This window comes from Fusarium solani (genome assembly GCF_023522795.1).
Source record: "Fusarium solani strain SB1 chromosome Unknown bctg00000015, whole genome shotgun sequence".
NCBI lineage: Eukaryota > Fungi > Ascomycota > Sordariomycetes > Hypocreales > Nectriaceae > Fusarium > Fusarium solani.
The window spans coordinates 1,090,340-1,113,638 of NW_027072143.1; the positions used below are offsets into that span (position 1 = coordinate 1,090,340).

General features: G+C 52.9%; 7 protein-coding genes across 7 annotated transcripts; 4 read left to right on the plus strand and 3 right to left on the minus strand.

Moving 5' to 3' along the window:
• Positions 1–741, minus strand: MRS44_018267 (uncharacterized protein; the record flags this gene model as incomplete). Its single annotated transcript, XM_065616462.1, has 1 exon — positions 1–741. One exon carries the CDS (start codon positions 739–741, stop codon positions 1–3), a length of 741 nt encoding a protein of 246 aa, XP_065472534.1.
• Positions 742–7,974: 7,233 nt separating this feature from the next.
• Positions 7,975–9,744, plus strand: MRS44_018268 (uncharacterized protein; the record flags this gene model as incomplete). Its single annotated transcript, XM_065616463.1, has 2 exons — positions 7,975–8,202; positions 8,293–9,744. 2 exons carry the CDS (start codon positions 7,975–7,977, stop codon positions 9,742–9,744), a joined length of 1,680 nt encoding a protein of 559 aa, XP_065472535.1.
• Positions 9,745–9,939: 195 nt separating this feature from the next.
• On the minus strand, positions 9,940–10,776 carry MRS44_018269 (uncharacterized protein; the record flags this gene model as incomplete). The annotated part of the gene is made up of 1 exon (XM_065616464.1): positions 9,940–10,776. The coding sequence occupies one exon, from the start codon at positions 10,774–10,776 to the stop codon at positions 9,940–9,942; it is 837 nt and encodes a 278-aa protein (XP_065472536.1).
• A 2,125-nt stretch (positions 10,777–12,901) lies between these two features.
• Positions 12,902–14,302, plus strand: MRS44_018270 (uncharacterized protein; the record flags this gene model as incomplete). Its single annotated transcript, XM_065616465.1, has 1 exon — positions 12,902–14,302. One exon carries the CDS (start codon positions 12,902–12,904, stop codon positions 14,300–14,302), a length of 1,401 nt encoding a protein of 466 aa, XP_065472537.1.
• Positions 14,303–18,494: 4,192 nt separating this feature from the next.
• Positions 18,495–19,088, minus strand: MRS44_018271 (uncharacterized protein; the record flags this gene model as incomplete). The annotated part of the gene is made up of 2 exons (XM_065616466.1): positions 18,495–18,663; positions 18,838–19,088. 2 exons carry the CDS (start codon positions 19,086–19,088, stop codon positions 18,495–18,497), a joined length of 420 nt encoding a protein of 139 aa, XP_065472538.1.
• Positions 19,089–20,210: 1,122 nt separating this feature from the next.
• MRS44_018272 (uncharacterized protein) lies at positions 20,211–21,368 on the plus strand (the record flags this gene model as incomplete). Its single annotated transcript, XM_065616467.1, has 1 exon — positions 20,211–21,368. The coding sequence occupies one exon, from the start codon at positions 20,211–20,213 to the stop codon at positions 21,366–21,368; it is 1,158 nt and encodes a 385-aa protein (XP_065472539.1).
• A 707-nt stretch (positions 21,369–22,075) lies between these two features.
• Positions 22,076–22,723, plus strand: MRS44_018273 (uncharacterized protein; the record flags this gene model as incomplete). The annotated part of the gene is made up of 1 exon (XM_065616468.1): positions 22,076–22,723. One exon carries the CDS (start codon positions 22,076–22,078, stop codon positions 22,721–22,723), a length of 648 nt encoding a protein of 215 aa, XP_065472540.1.
• Between the last annotated feature and the right edge of the window lie 576 nt (positions 22,724–23,299).

Sequence of the window (23,299 nt, forward strand, 5' to 3'; positions counted from 1 at the left end):
TCAATTCTCCATGTTTCCATCCAAACTCCAGATGTCGTCGTCAGATGTGTCCCACATGAGTGTTCTGTCTGAGTCTTGGTCATAATCTGTAGAGTCGTCGTTCGTGGAGTTGTTATCGCCGTTGGTGTTGTCGTCGGTGTCGTCGTCGGTGTCGTCGTCGGCGTCGTTGGCGTCGTTGGCGTCGTTCTCAATGTCGTAACGTAACGGTGTGCTCCTGCCGGATGCATCTACGCCCGCCCCGCCAAATGAGTCACGCCACTCGAACGAGATCCTCTGTAGCTGAGGTAGTTTGGCAAAATGCGAAGCATGTTCCATGTACTCCATCAGTTGTCCACACTGGCACTCGTGCCTCTCGACTATGACGGTCAGGTCACGCACCAGTGATTCTACCGGGGCGGCTTCGATCCAGTCTCCCAGCATGTCGTCCAAGAAGCGGGAAAAGCCAGCCCAAGAGACTATGAATGCATTCTCCTCATAAAACACCTGTCGAGCTTCTTGTAGAAGCTGCTGGCGGGACTCGTCCGCTTCGAGGAACTTCTTTAGTAGGAAAAATCTGCCTATGCTCTTCTCATCGGACCAAGCTATAGGCTCCTGTATCACAATCGGCTTTTCGTCGGTCAGATACTTGCAGAGTATAGCACGACGATCATCTGACGAGAACCTCGCAATATTCTCCAAGTCCATCCCACTTGCAAGTCGAATTTGGGCGAGGTCATTGTCGCGGGTGGGGAGATTCCTCATCCTGTCTTCATTAATTAGGGAAACCGGCTAGCGAAACGTGTTAGCTCAGATGTGCGATTGGACGACGAAGAGCCACTCGACCCTCGACGACATGTCGTAGCGCCTTACTGACCTGCGGGAACTTGTGCATCTTGTCTTCTGTATTAATGGGCAGTTCAATCTGCTTTCTTCTCCACCTAGACCTGATGATGTCTGAACAGTTGAGGTGAAGAGCTCGGAGCGTCCAAGACTTTTCCTGCTTACGAGATAGATCCCCTTTTAAAGAATTGTGTCTATCTCGTCTAATGACACTTATAAGCTCATACTGGGCTCATACTATGACCTATTTGGGCACTGCCAAGCAAATCCACAGTTGTTGATCTTCTCGCTCCATTCATCCCTGGTATCATATTGTACTCCTTGACGACGCGGTCGATAAAGGCCGGCGGGCCTAGCCTCACATCCGCCTCGCATCCTCCTCAAACCCTGGGGCCCCACGCGCCCAGCTGAGGCAAACTTCTTCTTCCGGCCGAATTGAGGCGCCGCAGTTGCTGGAGTCCGAGTCGTTACTCGTACATTAATCATGCGGCCCGGAAGGGGATAGTTGGGCCAGTACTGAAAGGTGTAGCACCGTAAGCCTGGGGTTTGTTTGGGATTTTCTTATGGAAACTCCAAGATGTTTCGGTAAAACGAAGTACGGCGTGAGGCTAACGATGTTCGGATTCCCAAGCAACAGCTGTTCATTCCATTGCCATGTATTAAACTTTGGCTAAGTAGTCGACATTGGTAGCAGGATATTTATATAGGTCAAATACTACAGTTCGATCATCATGATTGGTAGCGTTTTAAGCTGTATGACAGATCACAGATGAGAGCTAGCTTGAAATCCTCTCCCACATGCCGGCAAACGTGTGCGTCCCCAGTTTCCGCGTCGCACGGTTGACCCTTCTCATCGTTCGTAGTATACTTGCCCCATGGCAATCGCCATGATCCCGCGGTTGTGCCGCTAGAAGGAATCAGAATTGTCCAAGTCGCTCAGTGAGGCAGGTCCAGGCAAGGGCCGCAAACAAGCGCAGCTAAGGGATGCGATGGGCTTAGACTTGCCGACATCAAGCATAAATAACCGAATTAGCCGTTAAATTATAGTCCTCATGCCAGGAAGATGGTGAAGTCGTATGACAGAGCCTTATCCAATTGTGGTATCAAGGGTGGGCATTCTGAGCCTTCAACGCGCACACGGTCTGCGATAGTTGCGAAGGCAGCCCTTCCCCTCCCTCCTTTTTTCAAGTACACACGGTGTTTGTAGATACAATAGAGCCAAAACGTGGCGGCGGTGATAGCACAGCGTCGCAGGGAGATAGCTTTATGAGACGATCTAAACGCAGGAACGAAGGAGAAAGGACCAGACACGTAGAGAGGCAGGGGAGAAACGGATTATCACAACCAGATTTTTTTTATCCTGATATTCCATGACACCAAGTCAGAAAAGGAATACATCGCTGAAAAGCAGCCTCAGTGTGCTTTCCACAAGCCAACAACTTCGCATTACTTAAGCTAGATTTGCAGTAACAAAGTCATCCATACCTGTCTTAGGCTCAACAACAAACGCGGCTAAGTAATTGTTGAGTTATGGCTATGTATCAGAAGAATTCGGTGCAAGTCGCATAAGACCAGCCCTTGACTCGCATAGAAAAAGCAGCTTCTAGGTAGGGGAAGTTTAGGCGTAGTATCGAGACTCGGTCAAGGGGTGAGACATCAGCATTGCACTGCTTGCAGAAGACTCAGGCCACCGTTGGCGACACTGGAGAGGATCGATACAGGAATCTAAGCAAATCTTTAGTAGGACCTTCAGGTCTTAGGACCAAGTCTGATCGAGGATTATGACAATACAGCAAATGCGAGGTTGATGGGACATGACGAGCGTCATTTTCTGGGTGTGTGTCTATGGGAATGATATGTAGCTAACATACTCGGAAAGTCGGGTGGCGAATCGAACTGCTACCAGCCCAGGTTTGACGATCAATGCACGGCGGCGTGGCTCTGACTGTTTGAACAGGGTTAGGCATTCCCATGGTAGAGACCCCGTCTTGGAAAAGAAGTCGCCGTCCGGCTCAGAATGCCGTAAAAAGTCCGATCCGACTATTATCACTGACTATGGAGGCAATTAGACGGCGAGAACAGCAGAGGCATGAGCCCAAAGAGGTGTGCCGTCATCATTCCCAAGACTGGTTGGTCTTTCAAGGAGACCCTGTCCGATTCGAAGTGCGCGACCTGTGCTCATCGGGAAATTCCCCGAGATGCTAAATCGTCTACTGAGATATATCACGGGACCGCACAAAGCACATTGCAGCCGTCTCCAGGTCCTCCGGTGAAGGTTCGTTGACGCCGCTTCCGTGAAGGCGTTGCTCGACCGAGTGTGTGGACAGGTTCTTAGCTAGCCGATGCGTACTCTTGACTGGGTATACCAGCAGCTGCGATGAGACGGCTGCAAAGACTCCGACCAGGGGACCGGCATGAATCAGACCTTTCCAGCCATTACATCTATTCTACAGTTCGCCCACATTCTTGTGAGAGAGGCCGTTCGGGGACAAGACTAGCCGGGGGAAAAGGGGGGGGGGGGTTTACAAGGAGTGAGAGTTTTTACTTCCTTGGCGCTATGAAACCCAATACAAGCCGTTTTAGCAAGTGAAATCATTTCAAGGGGTAGAGATAAATTTAGCCACTTAGGATACCATGGGCGCTGCTTGACAGGATGCACGCCGTAAGAGGCTGTTACTTGCCACATCTATATGCCGAGCGTGCCGCGGCATGTCGTCACAAGCAAGCAGCGCCATCGGGTTTCGGTTGAACGGAAACATCCAAATCAGTCCGGCTAATCGGCAGCCGGTGCAGGGGTGGGTCATGTTGGGGACAGAAATGGGACGACGGACGATCAGGCAGATACAGGGCGTGAGGAAGCCAGAAGCCAAAATAGGGCATTGGACAGGCAGGACGGGGGAATTGACAAATAGGGAGAGGCGATTTGGACGCTACGGTACGGCGTGGACGTGACGGTATGGGTGATGACGGGGTATAAACGACGGGTGCGACCGTGCTACGTGGGAACCGTCAGGGACGGCGGGGTTCTGCCTACGAAGATCACAGAGGGACGGCGGAGAATAGGGACTAGAATATTACTACGGAGTGTATATAGGGATGGGAGGAAAGCAAGTAAGAAGAAGAGAAGATAGAAAGACGAAGAAAAGAAGACGGAAAAGAAAACCAAAAAGGACATAAAAAAGAAAACAAAGAAAACAAAGAAAACAAGAAAATAAAATATAAAACAAAACAAAGAAAACAAAACAAAACGGAAAGAAACAAAAGAAGACGGAAAAAGACGAAAAGCAAAGAAGAGAAAAAGAGAAAGAGGCACGTCCACTCTAGTGTCAACTTTGAACAGAGTCCGTGATCATAGACAGCCCACGTTAGCACTGGCAGTCGACTCTTCAACACATCCAGTCAACGTGGGCATCTGGTTGGGTATCGGCAGTCGACTATTCAACACGTCCGATTGACACCCACACTGGCACTGGCAGTCGACTCTTCAACACATCCAGTCAACGTGGGCATCTGGTTGGGTATCGGCAGTCGACTATTCAACACATCCGATGGTTGTAAGTACCCGCTCTAACTTCGACCTGGGGAATAAATAGACTATTCGACAGGTCAAAGTGGGCATCCAGGTAAGCAAGCTCAACTGAACAGTAAAATGGCCAATGCAACAATGCAAGGGCATCCAGATGAGGCTCAACTGAACAGTAAAATGGCCAATGCAACAATGCAAGGGCATCCAGATGAGGCTCAACTGAACAAATAAAAAGTGGCCAATGCGTTGTCGCAAGGGCATCCAGATGAAGCTCAACTGAACAGTAAAATGGCCAATGCAACATCGCAAGGGCATCCAGATGAGGCTCAACTGAACAAATAAAAAGTGGCCAATGCGTTGTCGCAAGGGCATCCAGATGAAGCTCAACTGAACAGTAAAATGGCCAATGCAACATCGCAAGGGCATCCAGATGAGGCTCAACTGAACAAATAAAAAGTGGCCAATGCGTTGTCGCAAGGGCATCCAGATGAAGCTCAACTGAACAGTAAAATGGCCAATGCAACATCGCAAGGGCATCCAGATGAAGCTCAACTGAACAAATAAAAAGTGGCCAATGCGTTGTCGCAAGGGCATCCAGATGAGAAGGCTCAACTGAACCATGAAGCTTTGCTGAGAAAGTCTTCACCAGGACCTGTTAGAATGGCCAGTGCATCAGTGCATTGTTGTTGCAATGGCGTCCAGATGAGCAAGAGCTCAGCTGAACCATGGAGCTTCCTTGCAAGAGTCTTCACCAGGACCTGTCAGAATGGCCAAAGCATAGTTGCAGTGGCATCCAGATGAGCAAGCTCAACTGAACAATAAAATGGCCAATGCATTGTTGCAAGGGCATCCAGATGAGAAGACTCAACTGAACCATGAAGCTTTGCTGAGAAAGTCTTCACCAGGACCTGTTAGAATGGCCAATGCAACAATGCCTTGTTGCAATGGCATCCAGCTGAGCAATAAAGCTCAGCTGAACCATGAAGCTCGGCTAGGAAGGTCTCCACCAGGATTTGTCGATAGACCTCCAAGGCTGAAGCTTTGCTGCCAAAGTCTTCCCCACGGATGAGTCAGAGTGGATATCCACTATAGGACATCGCGTGCTGAGACGGCCTTACGGCCGACCCCCCGCCTCGTCCATCTAGCTTCGGCTTTGTCAATCATGGTCAGTGCCGACTTCCATCGACTGCTGCCGTCCTGTCCCTCCGCCGAAAATCTAGATCTCGACTTTGTTTACTTGTGCAACGCCCCTTCGAACGAGCCAGTGACGTGGGACGCGCCTCAGTTTTGGGTCATTCGAGCTTTGTTGCGTAAACCCCGTCTTCCAACACCCCTCGCCAAGCCCGTGGCCCGGTGAGGGTGTGTTGAAGGAGAAGAAGAAGAAAAAGCAGGAGTGAGGAGAGGACGATGGGCGGAAATTTAAATGCACGTCGACGTTGCACTGGAAGACATCACCCATCTTAGCTAAGCAGCTTGGAAACCGTCCGAAATCGTCCCTTTACACGCAGAGTCTCCCAGAGGCCTTGTTAGGCCGTTCTGCTTGGGCCTGCCCTGTGCAGCTCATCGCTGTCAAACGGCCATCAAAGGCCGTTTGGCTGCCCGGCCCGCAGGTCTTTGCACTCTCCATCAAGAAGAGCCAGAATAGGCCGTCCGTGCCACCACCCCCTGCCATCCCATGCCACCCCCGGCCCTCCTGCCCGGTCTTCCTGCCCCGCTTCATCCACCGAGTCCCCGCTTCATCCACCGACTCCCCGCTTCATCCACCGACTCCCCGCTTCCGCCAAAGAAGCCTTAAACGGCCCTCCCATTCACAGCGGCGGCCATCGCTGTCTTCAACGCTCCACCCTACCAGAGAGAGCCAATAGTTGGGAGAGACACGCATGCATGTTCATCGCTACAGGGTAGGGATCCCGTCTCGATCAATCTTTATTCCCTTTGGGCCGCCAAAGCCGTCCTTCTTCACCGTCGACACTCACCATCGACATCGACACAGTACCGGTATCTGCCAGCACTACCGGTATTTACCATCGTGCCTGTCACTCATCCTTAATTTTTTTCGCTGCCAAAAACCGAAGCACAACCCGGATACCAGTCGCGTGATTGAGGGACAAGCCCGCTGAGACCGCACCTGCACCTACCTAGCCTACGTCTGTTCTCCAACGTCGATTTTAGCTCCCCCCTGTCTCATCACGTGGCCATCCGCAACATGCGAGTGATGCGAGTGATGCAAGTGATGCATGACGCAAGCCGCCATGTCCGTGTTCGGCCCTAGAGCATCGGGGATTTACTACGTACTCATCGCGACAGCAAAAGTGGGGTATGCCTCTAAGAAGGAAGAGGGAAAGCGCCGAGTGACAAGGGAAAGAAAGCTGAGAGAGCCCAAGAGCCAGCGAGGGTCAGCGAGAGTCAACCAGACGGATTCAGGCCGTCTGCTAGCCTTCGGCCAACCCTCGGCCAACCCGGCGGCCAACCCGGAGATTGCTCATGCAGCAGAGTCAGGTACCCGTTGGCTCATATGGGGCTAGTTAGCTTTTTTAGACTTTTCGTATCTGACTCGTTCAAGCGCCAACAAGCTCTGCTACCAGACCTCTTGCGGCGGTTCAATGAAGTGGAATAAACGTCTGGCCGTTTTCCCCTTCTGGGTTGCTTCACTCTAATTGTTCCGAATGGTAGCTTCATCTTTACCCGCTGCCGGTGTCGGGGGGGCGTGGCGGTGCCCGAATGCCGTCGCTTACCCTATATCGGTAGAAAAATGACGAAAAAAAAAAAAAAAAAAAAGGAGACCCGAAAAAAGAGACCCTCCCAAAGAACTAAAACGGAACGAAAACTGGAGCGGTCTACTGTGAGTGGACTATTTCGCCAAGCAGATCAACAATGGAGATAAACGAGGGGCTGTCTGTGGGCTGGCGGAGTACGATTCGATTCTTAGTCCGTCTGTCCATGGAACCTCGAGGTCGAGGCTCCGCAACAAGTGAGACGGAGGCAGCTGGAAAAGGGACCTAAATACAGGGCGGCCAAGGAACAAACATAGACACAGAATGGCCTCCATGATGAGAATCGCGCGACAAGGACTGTGACCAGGATTTCGAAATTGCTTGTCGGGCCTGACCCACCTCCGCTGCACACCTTTTTGGACTTTTACCCTATAATTCCTCTGCCATCCCACCGGCCCTCCTATCTCGACCCTTCTCTTGTCCCGACACTCTGGTACCGAGCAAAAGTTGGGAAATTGGCCTTGAGTTGAATGACCTTCAATCGTGCCGAGGAGAGTCCTGAGGTCGCCCATATCGACAGAAAATGGCTGTTTGTCAGGTTCTGCCCCATCCTGACAGTTTGATAACGATGCGAAAACGGCGGAAATCGGCTCGAATTAGGGAGCCCTTGGCTCCCGTATGAGAGGACCGCGAAAATAGGCCATATTGCGCAGGATGACTGGCACGTCCAGTTCTGGGCATGGCGTGCCGTCCGCCTCCAGACTGATTCCACCGCGTCCTGGCTCAAAAAAGCAACCAGGCCGTCCGGTCGATGATGTTGCGTGAGCTGGTCGTGAAGACAGCGAGCGGTGATAGTTTTTCGTCTCTATTTCCACCCTGCCTGTGGTAGGTACGAACGAAACACGAGCAGAAAGAATGGCACCCAAAAAGCCTCGTCCCAGGGTAGCCCGCCCCCATGATCGAACCTGGGTGAGCACGACGATGCGAAAAAGAGGCTCGACAGCCATCAAGAAAAACTACCAATTCGGCAAGGATTGCAACACTATTTCTATCCTTCTCTACTACAACAAGATCCATGGGTTCTGGGACGGCTCAGGCCATGTGCCCGAGGGCGAATCGCTGCCCGACAATACGAATGAAGTGGTATGTTGAAAAAAAAAAAAAAGAAACTTATGGGGAAAAGGTAGCTAAGAACATTGGTGGTTTCAGATTGAAGACGTTATACGGAGACAGGTCATATCGGATGGCGAGCTTGTTCTACGACCGGCAAGAGAACGGAAGCAGCCGACCAAGACGAAGCCGCGCAAAGTCACGAAGCCGTGTAAGGTCACGAAGCCGGCACCCGCACCGGTGCCGGTGCCGGCGCGGGCGCGGACTCGCAACCTGCGCAGCCTCCGTAGCAGAAGACAACAACCTGAAAACGGTCCTCCAATGTCCAGTGTCTCACCGGCCCTGACACAAATCATGGCTGTGGGCAGCGAGACTAGAGCCGACGACAGAGATGCGAGCATCTGGGACATCCCAAGCACTCCTCCGGCGGAGGCGACGATCGAGGTCCGGGGCGATGATGATATATCTAATGATGAGAGAAACATTGGAACTGCCGATGACCGTGATGAGGTTGATGGCGATGATAGCGATGATGGCGATGATGGCGGCGATAACGATGATGGCGATGATGGCGGCGATAACGATGAAGGAGGCGGCGGCAATATTGATAACAGCAGCAGGCTGATGGAGTCGGGCACTCTTGTGCCGTACTGCCATCATGCAGATCTGCAATACTGTCCGAACGACGTGGCCCAATCTCCCCCAACTGCGGATCGGGACGGCGAGGGTGAGCTTTGTGGCTGGCGAGACGAGCCTCTTGTTCCCATGGGTAGCTGGGCCAACGATGTGATGGTCACTTCGGATCCTGGCAATGAGCCAGCACCTGTGGACTTCACCGCGATGATGGCGGATGAGGTTTGGATGCCTTCGGCCATGATGGGCTTTGGCGACGCGCCAGACTTTGTCGACACGTCGGGATTTTCTTCCATGCTTGACTATGACTTTGGGAACATGGGCTCGGACATCGACATGAACGTGGATAGTACGGGCTGGTTGGAACAATTCAGTGTACCGCCCGCCACCGAGATCATGCCACCCATCACCGAATCTGTGCAGCCCGTCACCGAGATTGCGCCCTCTGAGGGCGTTCCCACCGAGAGCATTCCCACCGAGATCATGCCGCCCAGTTTGATGGATCTTTCTTCGACCTGTCAGGAAGCGGCACCCTATCTTGCCTTTTCAGAGCACAAGGACGGACGGGGCAACGGCGGACTCCCAAACACCGTCACTAGTGCCGCCGCAGCCCCGCAGCCCCGCGCCGCAACGCCGGATGCGGAGAGCCGGATGCACGGAGCGCCACAGAGAGCTACGGCCGAGGAGGTGCCTCCAACTGTGGGCCCGACTTCCCCCGGCTCGGCGGCACCACTGCCGAACCCTTCGGTGACTGTGGAAAAGAATTGGCAACAACCGATATACGTCACTGGGAGCCAGCTGTTGGCAGTTATTACACAATCACTCCAGAAGATGAATGGCCGCGAAAACACGGAATGGGACTCGTCGTCGTGCAAGGATGTCGGTTGGTCGATGAGAGACCACCACGGATTCGACACACCGATTGCGACGCCAGTCTGTTGAAGGTCTGGGCCGATCTTTCACAAATAAACAGTTGTCTGTCGGGAGAGGGACCGGGACAAATTTGGGGGAGGGGGAGAGAACAGATTGAATCGCCTATGTAGTATGTGCAGTAGTAGCATGCAGATGTCAAGCAGAATTCTTTTTGCCCTTGTCTTTTTATTTTTTATTATTATTACTTCGGTAATATTTTCTCTCTTAGTAAAAATAGAGTTCCCACGGCTGCTCCATGCCTACCCCCGCTACCCCGGACGAAGCTATCCGGTCGACAAACAGTCTGATCTTCGGACCATCTTCCTTGGCGTAGTACTTTCTAACCTGCGGGCCTTCTAGGTAGTTTCGCAGAAGCCATCCCATATAAGTGCGTCGGTGCCATTCGCCATCGCGCGAAGGCGTGTCCACCAAGGTACCCATGCGTCTCAGCACATCTTGGTCCCGCCGTATTTTTTGCTGCCATTCTGCGACCTGGCTTTCATCGACGGCATCTGAGGGTATGACGACGATGATGGTGCGTAGACGTGGGAAACGGGCGAGTGCTTCGAATATTAGGAAAATGTCGGGGCTTTCGGCGATGTCGATGGCAACGTGCTCTATCGATAGCCTAATCCCTCTCAGCTGAGAGTTCAAGATGGCCCAGGGAGGGAGAAGAAAAACTGTGCGAGGGAGGAAGAGATGTACCAAGGACTCATCGCCGGGCCTCCTGTAGGCCTGAGTTGAACGGAACCATTCTCTCCTTGCTTCTCTACACGCCTGAGCGACGGGCGGCGAACGACGAGCCGCAGCAGAGTGGGGATGGCACGCCGAAATCCTGCGACAGTTGTCAGGAAAGGAGCCGACTGCTACAGCGGCGTCGACATTGTTGAAGGTTGACTGCCAAATCATCAGTCGGACCTCGGCCGGAAGATGGCTGAATTTTACAAAACTCAGTGCGTCTTCTTCTAGGGGCCCATCTGCATCCCCATCTGTGTTCTCTCTCGTCTGCCGTGTCCGTTGGGCAGGTGCCCGTCCGTCACTGCCGATGCGAAGCGATAACATGTAGTAAAAGTGCCCAGGCCCTCATAGAAGACTAGAGTTGGGAGTTCTCGGGACGGCTGATGCATTTATCCATCAGCCAGGAGCTTTTTCTGTCCCTTCTCACAAGGGGGGTGGTTTGGAGTTGGTTTTGTTTATCTAGGAACGGGAGATGCGACGAAGCAAAGGGCCGCCGTAACTCATGGTTTCATGCAACAAATCCGATCCAAGTTAGGGTATTTTGTATGTATCTCCGTAGGCACTACATAACCGCGGGGCAAAGGCCCAAGCTGCCATTTTCGCCAGCCATCAACCCCATCAGCAGCTCCTCCGCAGCGATGTTGCGCTGACCCTCATCTACAGTACCTGGTCAACGCCCGAGGCCGGACGCATTGGGGACTGTTGGGAGGCCAATGAGTGACGGCCGTATGATCTAGGAAGTCGATCCGTGTAGTTTGCTGAAACACGCTCTATTTAGGTATGTTCAGACTAGGAATTTCTGACGGAGCTGACCAATTCTTACCCTCCCGGTACAGGCAGTGACATTCCAAGCCCTGCCGACGCTGCGCATGCGCTCAAAGGGGGGCATTTTGTGGCCGCGCACACACTACCAACGACGCAGTATAGCACCATCTGGCCAGAAGGAAACTTCTCTCTATTCTGGTTACTCGGGGTCCTTAGCAGCCATAGGCTCAAATACGCTGCACACGATATAAGTAGTGTTCTCTGTGCCACGGCGATCTCGCCCGCGCTTTACCCCGTCTTTTTCCTCTTTTTCTTTTCCAGCCCGTAATGCGTTCAAGGGACTTGACCAACAAGCAACGTCCGAGGACCCCGCCGATCATACAGTCGTTATTCCGGAGTAGGGCCAGTTCATACACACCATCGGAACAGGCCGATGGGCGACGAGCGTGTTTACGACATCACACTCAGCCGACGAAACAAATGACGGATCCCCATATAGCTCCGCTGGAACCAATGGACGTCGATAGTGAAGATGAGCCGAGGGACATAGATATGGGCATTCCAGTGATTGTGGTTTACCCGCCGTCTGATGATGACTACAATATGGAAGAAGAATCGGAGGATGTGGAGATGCGCGCTGTGATAGAGACCCGGCTAGAGGCGAGTTTGGCAGACCACGCGGCAGGCCACGCCTCCAGTCAACTGCAAGACTTCATCATCGCTGGCGAGAATCGATCAGGAAGAGTAGATAGCAGCCATAGTTCATAGTGATAATCGTCTCGGTACATAAGAACTGGCTGTTTTGTGTTCTCCAAGAATCCCGATGTACTTATCCGTCCCAGCCGAGACAGAGCCAGGACCGAGGGTAGGGCAATACTACCCAGAAACATGGGTGGAAGTCGGCTACAGCAATGGACGTGACAAGGCCATACATTCGTACCTAGTAGGCCGCATGGCCATCACGCCTGTAGGCATGGGAAAGGCACACACAGCGGAGCTATTCGAGCCCTGTAGTCAATCATTACGAAACAGTCCGTCAGACAGTCTGTTTTTCGGGACCATCGCAACTAAGCAGAGGCGTGTGACCTGTTCATCATCTTTTTTCTCTTGTCTGTTTGTTTACTTGTCCTGAAATCTCCAATGGCAGACCGTCCATGTATCGCTCCTTATCATACTCAACTAGATGTCCTTGGAGAGCCCGACACATGATCGGACAAACAGCCCAACAGTGCCCCCAACCCCACCACAACCCCCGCCCATTGGAGCTGAGCTGGGGCAGTTGTTAGTCAGTGGACGTCAGGGTCAAGAAGCGGGCTTTAAAGCATCATAAACACTTACACCTAGTCTTAAACTGCTTGTAATACAGCCGGCGAGGGCCACGGATCGGTGTCTAGCCGCCTCTGTTGACGCTTTTGAGATTCTAAAAGGGTACCCTACGGATGTCGTCGTGCCATCCTGTGTACATCTATAACAAGGTCTATAACAAGGCGGAACCCCGGGCCCTCCCATTATCTCGTGGGCTAGCAAGTCATTCGACAGAGGTACTACTATGTACACATGCATCTCCAGGACCATCCAGCGTCGACGTCCTTTGTCCAGACTCGCCAGAACCTCAACAGTCTGCTGCCGGAACCTAAATCACCGTCAGTCTCCCTGACAGGGCCGGATTCTATAGGCCGACACCATGGGCTACCTCGAGAAGGACGCGAAGGAGCCAGCATGCTCGGTCAAACCGGCTAGCAACACTACCAGCGTCGAGAACATCGGTGCTGGAGGCGTGAATCAGAACCAGATTGTCGGGAGACGGCGGCCGGCAGATGGCGACCGCAGTTCCGAATCGGCGCCGGCATCCAGCTTCCGAACCATGAGCCGCCGAGATACCATCTTCGCCCTCTTGACCAACCAGGTCGGCCTCGGTGTCTTGTCACTGCCAGGCGTGTTGAAGACGCTTGGTATGATCCCGGGAACTCTGGCGATCATCGGCCTGGGCTGCCTCTCCTGGTACACGGCCTTTGAGCTCAAGCTCTTTTACGACCGTCACCCACACGTGCTCAACATCGTGGACATGGCCCGCGTCGTCGGAGGCCGGGGATTTGCGATTGTCGCCGCCTTCGGCATGACCCTGCTGGTCATGATGACCGCCGCGTCGGCATCGGTGACCTTTTCCGTGGCGCTGTCGCTCATCAGTGACAATGCCCTCAGCCCGACCGGGTTCATCGGTGTCGGCTGCCTCTGCTGCTGGCTGCTGTGCGTCCCTCGCACGGCAAAATTCGCTTCCTGGACCGGCATCCCGTCTTGCGTCAGCATTCTGGCCGCAACCGTCGTCCTCATCGCCGGCCTCGCAGTCTCGGAACCGGTCGGCGCCCCGGCCGGATGGAGGCGGGCACCTGTCTGGTTTGCGGCGCCGTCATTCAGGGATGGGCTCAATGCCTGCCTCAAGATCTGCTACGCATTCTCCGGCAACGTCAGCTTCGTCTCTTACATGGCCGAGATGACGGACCCGCAGAGGGACTTTGCCGCTGCACTCGCCTGGCTCGAGGCGAGCTCCATCGGCTTCTACGTTTTCGTCGCCGTTACGATCTACTGCCTTGCCGGCGAGTACACGGCGTCGCCCGCGCTGGGCTCGACTTCAGTTGCCTTTGCCAGGGTCGCCTACGGCCTCGTGATCCCATCTGTCCTGACAAAGGGCCTGGCGTTCGGCCATACGGGGATCAAGTATGCTTACGTCGAGGCCATGAAGTATTTCGGCATTGCGCAAGAAATCACAGCCAGCAACAAAAGGTCGTGGCTGATCTGGCTGGGCATCGTCACTGTCTTTTGGATCCTATCTTTTGTCTTGTCGATTGCAGTTCCCGTTTTCGACTCCATCGTGTCGATGACGTCGGCGGTCACCGTAGCGTGGTTCTCGTTTGGGATCAGCGCCATATTCTCACTTCACAGGAGCGCCAAGCGCTGTGGCTGGCGCAATACATGTTTGGCTGTTTTTAATGTGCTTCTCATCGCCGGCTCGCTGTTTCTTAATGGAGCGGGTCTGTGGTCATCGACAACGGGATTAAAGGAGGCCATGGATTCTGGAAGGCACTGAATGGAGAAACGCGTCGATTATTGAGAGTCGCAGGGTGTTATTTACAGGCTTGTTCTCGGACTCCTGATTTTGTTTATGGAGTGGTTTGTTTCATGTATTTACTTATTTGTTTCTTTTTGTTTTCCTTATGCTTTTTTTTTTTTTTTTTTTTTTAAAAAAAAAAAAAGCCTGTTAGTCTCTTTTCTTGACTCTTTCGTCAAACGCAGTCAAAAATTCTAGGAGGGAATGTCAACAAAATATAGTTCCGTTGCATGCCATCATTCTTCAGCGTGCAGCCAGCTCGATATCTAAGTTAACAGTGGAATCATTGTAGAAAGTCTTGGCCGTCTTCACAGGTCATCCTTCGTGAATCCTGCCCCAGTCAATTACAGCCGTGTGATGTATGTGATACGTGCCGCAGCGATGTTCCCGGTCGAGCAGGTTTTGTTCTGGCTGATGATACAGCTGCTTGGCGCCATCGTTTCGCCCTGCGGGCCATGTCCAGAGATGGCCTGTCTCGCTGCGTAATGCTGGTGTTGCGGAGTGCAGTAAGCGCGAATGAGAGTTGGGAAAACCATAAGCGTAGAGTGCTAGTCGGCTTTCGTGTGTCTAAATTCGACCTGTTTCCTCTGCTCATTCACGTCTTGTCAAGAGGCAACAATTGAATCCCCGTCTGCTTGGGCCATGTACGACCCTCAGCTACACCGCTTCATCCCATGTTCCGCCGTATGTGGCACCCCTGGCGGCACTGCCAGTCAAAAAAGACAAGTAGGCAGGTAAACGTGCCACCGCTGTCAACTCGAGTCAGCCTGTGCGTTGGAAACAGTCGCAAACCTACCCGATTGATGTCTAAACCCGTCGGCCAGGCTACTATTATCGCTCGGCACGCATACCGTACCTACATAAAACAGCGCTGCATCTTCAACAGCCGACAACTTAGGCTTTCCCCCACAACTGATGGCTCGCGACGGATACACCAGACTCGACGGCAGAGGGAGCTTACGACGCCGCTTAGTAGATGAGCCCATCGGTTCCAGAAAACAGACCGAGGCATGGAGGAAGCTCAGGAGCCTCATGAAGAGGCGGGCAGAGTCGCCGCTTAATCGTGACCTGGCCCCGACCGACGGGCCAGCCCAGCTTGGCTGTGATCGTGCGACGAGCCGGCTGACGGATGCGCCCTGCTCGAGCGGGGAGGACAAAGCCGAGTCGAGAAATTCTCCCGACTGTACAGATAGCCATATCTCCATTGAATTTTCCCACAATCATGCTTGTCGTGAATTTGGAGAAGACGAAGACTTCCGCTGTCTTTGGCTTTCCTCGGGTGAGGATGAGGATGACAGTGATCAAGCACACGGGGATGCAGTATCTGTAGCATCGTGGCCTAGACCGGCTTGAGCTGTATTTTATTTACGTAGCGTCGATGTATACAGCATGCGTATATGGCTTTAGTAACCCGAATTGCTCCAGGTGTTACTCAAAGTCAGGGTTGCGGAGGCTGTTGGACAGGCTCGGCCCATTGACGGAGGCGTTACGGCGGCCGTCCGAATTGGCTTGCGACAAGATCAAGGACAGATAAGGACACACGAGGACACACGAGGAACCGAATAAAAAGGCTCGACTGCCACAGCCCCAAGTGCAAGGCCACACAGATGGTGCCTCAGACATCAAGAACCCCACAAATCAATTGGTAACCAGTTTCAACTACATATTTCCGTAGGAGACGTAGGTCCAGAAGCCTTGTCGCGTCCAAATCCAATCCCCCAGCTCACTGAATACAATACCGATTAATACAAAGTATTATACCTCTCGTCTGAACCTGATCGTCAATTGCATCAATACACTTCCTGGCCGAGCTCTTCATGGAGCCACTCGGGCCCTCAAAACGAGGACACATATCCGGCCTTCTTCCTCATCAGCCAACACATGTCATAGATGTCCCCGCAGGGCGCAACAGCGAACGCTATTATATACCTCTATACAACGTAAAATTCTCCTACACAAAAAGCCCCCCCCACCGCAGGTTCCGTGGCTTACACCGCAGTAGGTCCCCCCGGGGGGCGTAGAAGGGCTCAGGGATTGCTGGCCACGGGACTGTATGGTCGAAGAGTGGCAGTTTCACAACGAAAGCAATTCTGGATGGGTCTGTCTCGGATCAGAAAAATCCTTTAGGCGAGCTCTCGGTGCGTTTCCACACGATGCCTGTCATGTATAAAGCATGAGTAAAACATGCGCGCCGAACCCCGAAACCTACGCGGGGCTTGATTCTCCCAAGATCGGACACGGCTGACAGAGAGAAGCAGAGGGGCTACAAGAAGCGAAGCGCTTGCACCCACCTCTCGAATACTCGGCCGCAAACAGATTTGAGAGCATTAAGCTGGAGATCGTAGATCGCACCTCGGTCAAGCCAACATTCATCAGATTGCATTTCGATCCGCTCGGAGGGCTGACGCGATGCGGCGGCGAAGATCAGATAGACTGGATCAGGAACATCCCACCCGGCATACACGTGGCAGAGACGCAGAGAATACTGATATCAGGGCTGGCATATAGCCCCACCATGCAGGAGCTGAGCTCCTGGATCTGCTCGAAACTCGGCATAGACTGTTTGCTTGCTGTCAGCTCGCGCACGATCCATGCAGGCAGTTCGCGCGCGCTCGCACTCACACTCACGTGCTCCCTCGCCATGGCGGATGGCATGTCCATAGACAAGATTGGTAATCTTCTCGACAAGCAGGTGTTCGGCTACGAGACTGTGAGGATCCTTGTTGAGCGGAAGAGTAACAACGGTGCTGCATCACAGGCCTCTCGGCCAAGCCCACCAGCTCCCCTTGTCGTGCTGGGATCATCCAGGCTGCCACCCCAGTGGCCTAAGATGGTCTCTAGATGGAGACATTGGCAAGACGGGCCGGGCAGCAATGCAACCTGGGACGAACCGAAGAATGTAGGACAATTTTGAACAGGGTGACATTTACCTAGACATTAGAAACCGGCAGCCACATACCTTTCATACCATCAAGCGGAATCAGGATGATTTGCAACCGCTCATAAACGTCCCTTTCACGGCAAAACGAAAGCTACCAGATGTCCCGAGGCCCGAGTCCTGACTCTACCGTTGTGAGATGATTTTGAAAGCGCGCATCAGCCTATTTTCCGCCTGTCCGATGTCATGGCTACTTGCCCCACCATCGGCTCACAGCCCAAAGAGTACTCCTGCGCACATCTCCCGCGCACCGTCTTTGCATGCAATGCCGTCTCCAGACGGACAGCTTTATCACCTAGCGAGCACAGCGACAAGTCCATCCAACTGTTAACAGCAACATGATATCAAAGGCCAGGCCCGCGATATCTCTGCTTCAGAAATGGGCACGGTCGTCGACTAGGGGTTTCCATTCTCACGAATGTCGCCAAGCCGTGCTTGGTCTGTACCACTACTAGCACCGCCTCAAACACCTCAACTACCCTGTAGTTTTCGACTACTCTAACGCCAAGTAGGCATACACGCCTTTGGAAATCATAGGCTACAGTCCGTTTTCGACATCGTCAGTCAGCCAAGAGGGACGATTACCTGCTTTTCACCCCACCGCAGACTCTCCTCCCGAGTTGTGTTACTATGTGGGCCCAAACATCAGAGCTTCCACGGCCTCTTGGCCCACAATACTGTAAGCAAGAGAGGCAAATTCAACGAGTCAGAGGAATCGAGGCCCAGTTAACAACAACAGCAGGGGAGGAAGAGTGTTTCCTAATCAACAACTCCGACCTTGAGATTTGCTTGATTCTTTCGACCTTAAAGCGAGCAGCCGACCCACAGGAAATACAGGATGAATGGCACGATAAGCGAACTGGCCAACAGCCAAACCGTGAGGCTACAACAGCGTCATCGGTCGGCGCAAAACGACATCGGAGGCGAATCAGACTGGGAGACGATCTCTACGACCTTTTGCGATCGTGAGGTGGTTGCGCGAAGTTGGGCAGCATGTAGCAGCATTGGGGGTACGGCGGCAGTCGCGCGACGCCGATGTCACCGACTGAATTCCCCAATGGGGCAACTGATTGTCCGGCCTTTGCTTCTTTGGTCAGATGCTGAATCCATGGGAGTACAATGGCCGTGGCAAAAAGAAAAAGAAATATAGGACAAATTCTGAAGTAATGTTGGAATTACTGGGAATTACTATTGCACAACCAACCACTCCACCCGACGCTCGCTGAGCAACCTCTATGCTGCTGCTGCTGCTGCTGCTGCTGCTGCTGAACCTTCATGACTAGCTTGGTCATCGTGGTCATATCTTCTTCCCAGGTCAGGCAGACAAATAGCTCGACGGCCAGATGAGAAACTACTTGACACCTTCAAATCCAACTCTCCGGCAGTGGCAGCATTAGCATTCCTGTGTCACTGGAGACTATACTGCCAAGCGGTAGAAGCCAGTATTTCCCAACGGACAACGTCGGCAGCGGCGTCGTTTCTGACAGGCCACTAACCCTCGTTCATCCCATGGCACTCGCACAGCTAGTACTGCCAGGAATGCCTGCTTCCTCCGGGGCATCCAGGCGTGCCATACACACCACCAACCATCCACAGAACGACATCGACAAACCACCAGATACCACCGCCACCAAGAGTCAACAGTTTGAACACGGCCAAGGGCCAGTGGTGAGCGTAGAACTGATCGACTCCAAGCGTGCCCACCACAAATGACAGAATCAGCGCCGTCCTCTCCTGCCGATAACACTTGGCTGTGATGGGCCTTTCATCAAATCCTCCCCAGGACCGTCTTGCCAGGTCGAAGGGCTTCTCGTTGGCCACTGGCATTGTATGGTCAGCTGGAAAGCGGCCAGCTGGACGTATTGGTGTCTAATGAAGCTCACTCACCGACGATGGCATACGCCATGGTGCCAGCTAGGATCACCGCTAGATAGCCCATCAGAACAAGCTTCCAATGCCTCGTCATCAGACAAGCTGCCCCGCTCGCCAGGCTGTCCGTGAACAAGCGTAGAGAGCGAGGTTCACTAGCCATGCGAGTATTCATGATGATGGGAAGAAGCTAGACGGGGAAGGAGGGGAATGACGATAAGTTGGGTGATAGGCAGAGGCCGGGACAGCTGATGATCGTTGCACAGGTCAGCTAGTATATCAGAAACGGCGAGAAGATAAATAAACACCATGCTTTGGACTGATGATATGCAACAAGCTACAACCATTTTCTTGTTTTAGAACTGTTCAGTTTTCGAGGTGTCGAAAAGTCCAGACCGGGACGCCCAGCGGCCGAAGCGATTGTGGATTTGATGTACATAATAGCTATTTGTCTGAAAGAGGTTTATTGCCTGGCCAAATACTGGCTTTGTACATACCGGCATCGGTTGCCGTGTGATATCCCGCAGGTCGAAGAGCATGGCCAGGCTTTGTGCCAGTATCCAATACCTATACGCCACTCAAAAGTGGCTATGAATGTCTTTTTTTCCCTCTCTCTCTCTGTTTATCCTTTGGGCTTAGTTTCTGTCTGGAATCCCTTCCCAGAGTGCTTGGTAATCCTACGAATAGAAGACCGTATATCGCTCACTTGAAAGAGTGTAAAGTGAGAGACCCGCATTCGTCACGATTACGAGAAGCACGCCCTCCCTTCGTCGCCATTCCCGCCGAAACAGGTCGAGATTAGCTGAATACGGTAGCTGGTTCGACTGTTATTATCTTGCGATTTATTTGAGCCTGCTTCGAAAGACCAAAAACTCTAGTTAGATGGCAAGCCAACATTGTCACGAGATTATACCACTAGCTAATTAAAATATAAAAGACTCTTCCCCATTGCTGACAGACCTCTCTCTCTCTTGTTCCATCAGGATAACTCTTCCATTCTTCTCCTCTTCCCCTCTTTCTCTCTTTCCCCGCGAGATTATCCATCACGTGTAGCGAGCCTTTGGCCTCACACGTCCCATCATGACCTCTCTGCCACACCACAAGGCCGACGTCCTGCGTTCTCTGGCACAGTCCTTCAACCGTGCCGAAGTTTTACAGTCGAAAGAGCTCCACAAAGTACGTGTTGAGAACTGTGTCGGCTTTTGCAAGGTTCCCCTGGGCATCGCGGGTCCGCTGCGCTTGGCCGGGCCTGCCGCCTCTCTCGGCGATGTTTATGCCCCGCTGGCTACTTATGAATCCACACTTGTCGCCAGCTGCTCCCGGGGCTGCAAGGCTTTCAATGCCTCTGGAGGCATACATATCGAAACACTCGGGAACAGCATGTCCCGAGCTCCCGTCTTCGTCTTTGACAACCCCGGTCAGGCAGTCGCCTTTGCCAACGCATTGCCAAAGATGCAGTCTGCATTTGCGCAATGGGCAGAGGCGACGAGCAAGCATGTCCGGCTCCAGACGATAAAGCCTGCCATCATCGGCTCCCAGGTCCACGTCCTCTGTAGCTACAGCTGCGGAAGCGCAGCGGGACAGAACATGGTCACCAAAGCCACCCAGTATGCCTGCGACATGCTGCGAGAGACGCTCACAGACAAGTACGGCATCCGGGGCTTTTTGATCGAAGGCCAGCTGGCGTCAGACAAGAAACCTTCGTGGGGGAACGTCAAGATGGCCCGTGGTGTTGAGGTCGTTGCCTGGGGCACAATCTCACCTGATGCCTGCCAGAAGGTGCTGGGCTGCACCACCGAGCAGCTGTATCTTGCCCAGAGAACACTCAAGGAGGGCGGGATCAGGAACGGCCAGTTCGGCTCCAACATCAACACGGCCAACATCATCGCAGCCATGTTCATAGCGACCGGCCAGGATCCTGCCAGCACAGCCGAGGCGTCCTGGAGCCATCTAACCTCGGAGCTCGACCCTGGGACAGGTGCGATAAGCATGAGCCTCTATCTCCCATCATTGCCCGTCGGCACCGTCGGGGGCGGTACCGCGTATCCCATGCAGAGGGAGGCCCTCAAGATGCTGCAATGTGACGGCGACGGAGCGGAGCAGAAAGAGCGGCTGGCCGGGCTCGTTGCGGCATTCTGCCTTGCACTAGACGCCAGCACGAGCTCGGCCATCGCTAACGATACTTTCACTGCCAGCCATATGCGGCTTGCCCGAGGGGAGGCATGGGCGAGCCTGTGATCCGACCATTACTTGCCTGCCCTGATGTCCCAGCACAAGATGTCTCCTATTCAGGGTGAAAGAGTCAGTCTCCTTGTTCCCTTTCTTCCTTTCTTTCTTTTTTTTCTCTCCCTTCTTGTGCTTACTGTGATGTAGTTTAGCAAGATTGCGGCTGGTCCATTCATTTCCAGATCAGCACAAGGAATGACTCTACCATGCACACTACTACACCTTCCGCCCCTTTCAATTTCAAACCAAAGGTGTCTGCCACGCTGCACTGAGGCTATGCAACCTGAGGGCCCGTAGTAGGTTGATTAGCCCCCACTCAGATGGCAAGCTAGACGGGCATCTCTCCACTCAGGCATTCTCCAAGCCAGACTCTAGAGACCTACTTACACACTCTCCATCTCGGCTCTGGTTATATAAACCGGTTCATCTCCTTCCACTCCTCCTTTTTTTCTTCTCCTTTCTTTATAGCATCAAGGATTTTTTCCTCTCGTCAAACTCCAAACTAAGATTCGCTATCGATAAATCACGAGCGCACACACCCAGAAATACACAACCCGTCGATCAAGGACACTTGCTCATACCCGCATTTGTCACGCCAGCAGCAGACTTTTTTTCTTTTTTTTTTCTTTTTTATTTATTTATTTATTTATTTATTTATTTATTTATTTATTTCTTCTTTGTTCTTCGACGGCGGATTCAACTGTGCGAGGCAGAGTATCATGGAGCAGACCAAGGCTGTGCTCATCGCTGTCGTAGCAGTCCTCTTCTGGGGCGCTCCGGCACTTTTACTTGCCCACATACTTTTCGCGAGGGCGGCCTGCAGATGTGACCAGAGCAGGCCCGTGCCAGCTGTCAGATATTTCGCCCTGGCGTTTTGTTGGCCCATCGCCCTCCCGTCGCTGTGGTTGATGACGCTCCGCCCGTCCTCACCACGCGTCCCCACGGCTCCAGGACATCAAGAGGATGATGGCGAAAATTGGCGGCGCTCACTATGGGCCGCCGTTGGTAACCGGTATCGATGCATGGTGTCCAAGATGAGAAAGTCCCCAGAGCCGCACCTCACAGACGTCGAGAGCCAAGTTACGGCCGATGCCGTGCCAAAGATCCAACCCAATCGCCTTTACGCAGCCAGAGGACCAAGTCCAAATTCCAATGCCCAAAACGCGGGTAGTCCACGCCATGGCGGTGAAGGCCTGCCCACGCAATATGTCGACCGACAGTGCCAAGCAGGCATCGACCTAACGGTGCCGCCGCCTAGGTATCTGGCGGCTGTAAGAGAGACTACGTCCAGATTTGCAACGCTGGACGAGCAGCCACCTCCTCCTACATACGAAGCACGACACAACATAGCCGAGGATCGGAGGTAGCACTTTACTACCCACAGATGGAGCTTCACGTCAAGTACTGAGACCAGGGTCGAGAGAATACCTAGAAGCGTGTGGGTGGTGCGGGTCGAGCATCTCCCACCATATGTTAGAGCAGTCACCCAAGTTGGCATGGAATGATTATGCTAAAGCCAAAATAAATCACCCACAAGTCACTCCTCCGAAACTAGACCTGAACTTTCAAGCCTACAGAAACCGGCCGTTCTCGTCCATGCGACTGTTCTCGGCCGTTATTCAACCCGGGTTCTGTGAATCAGATGTATATGGTATCTCCAAGCTCGTGCTGCGCAACATCTTAAATAAGACCATACATGATGCAAATTGGCCCGTGCTAGCTTACGTCCGATGCAGTTTTTTCCGCGTCCTTTGCCTTCCAATCGGCCATTCGCTTCAGAGGCGCACGTAGAATTTGAAACTACGTAAAAGACTGTCAATGCCAACCACTTTCCCTTTAGCTGTCACTTCCTCCTCCTTTTTTCTTTCTTTTCTCTTTTTAGTTCTTCCTGCTCCACCCTCTTTTGTAATGTTGTCTAATATGCCGCACAGAAGACCGTAGCA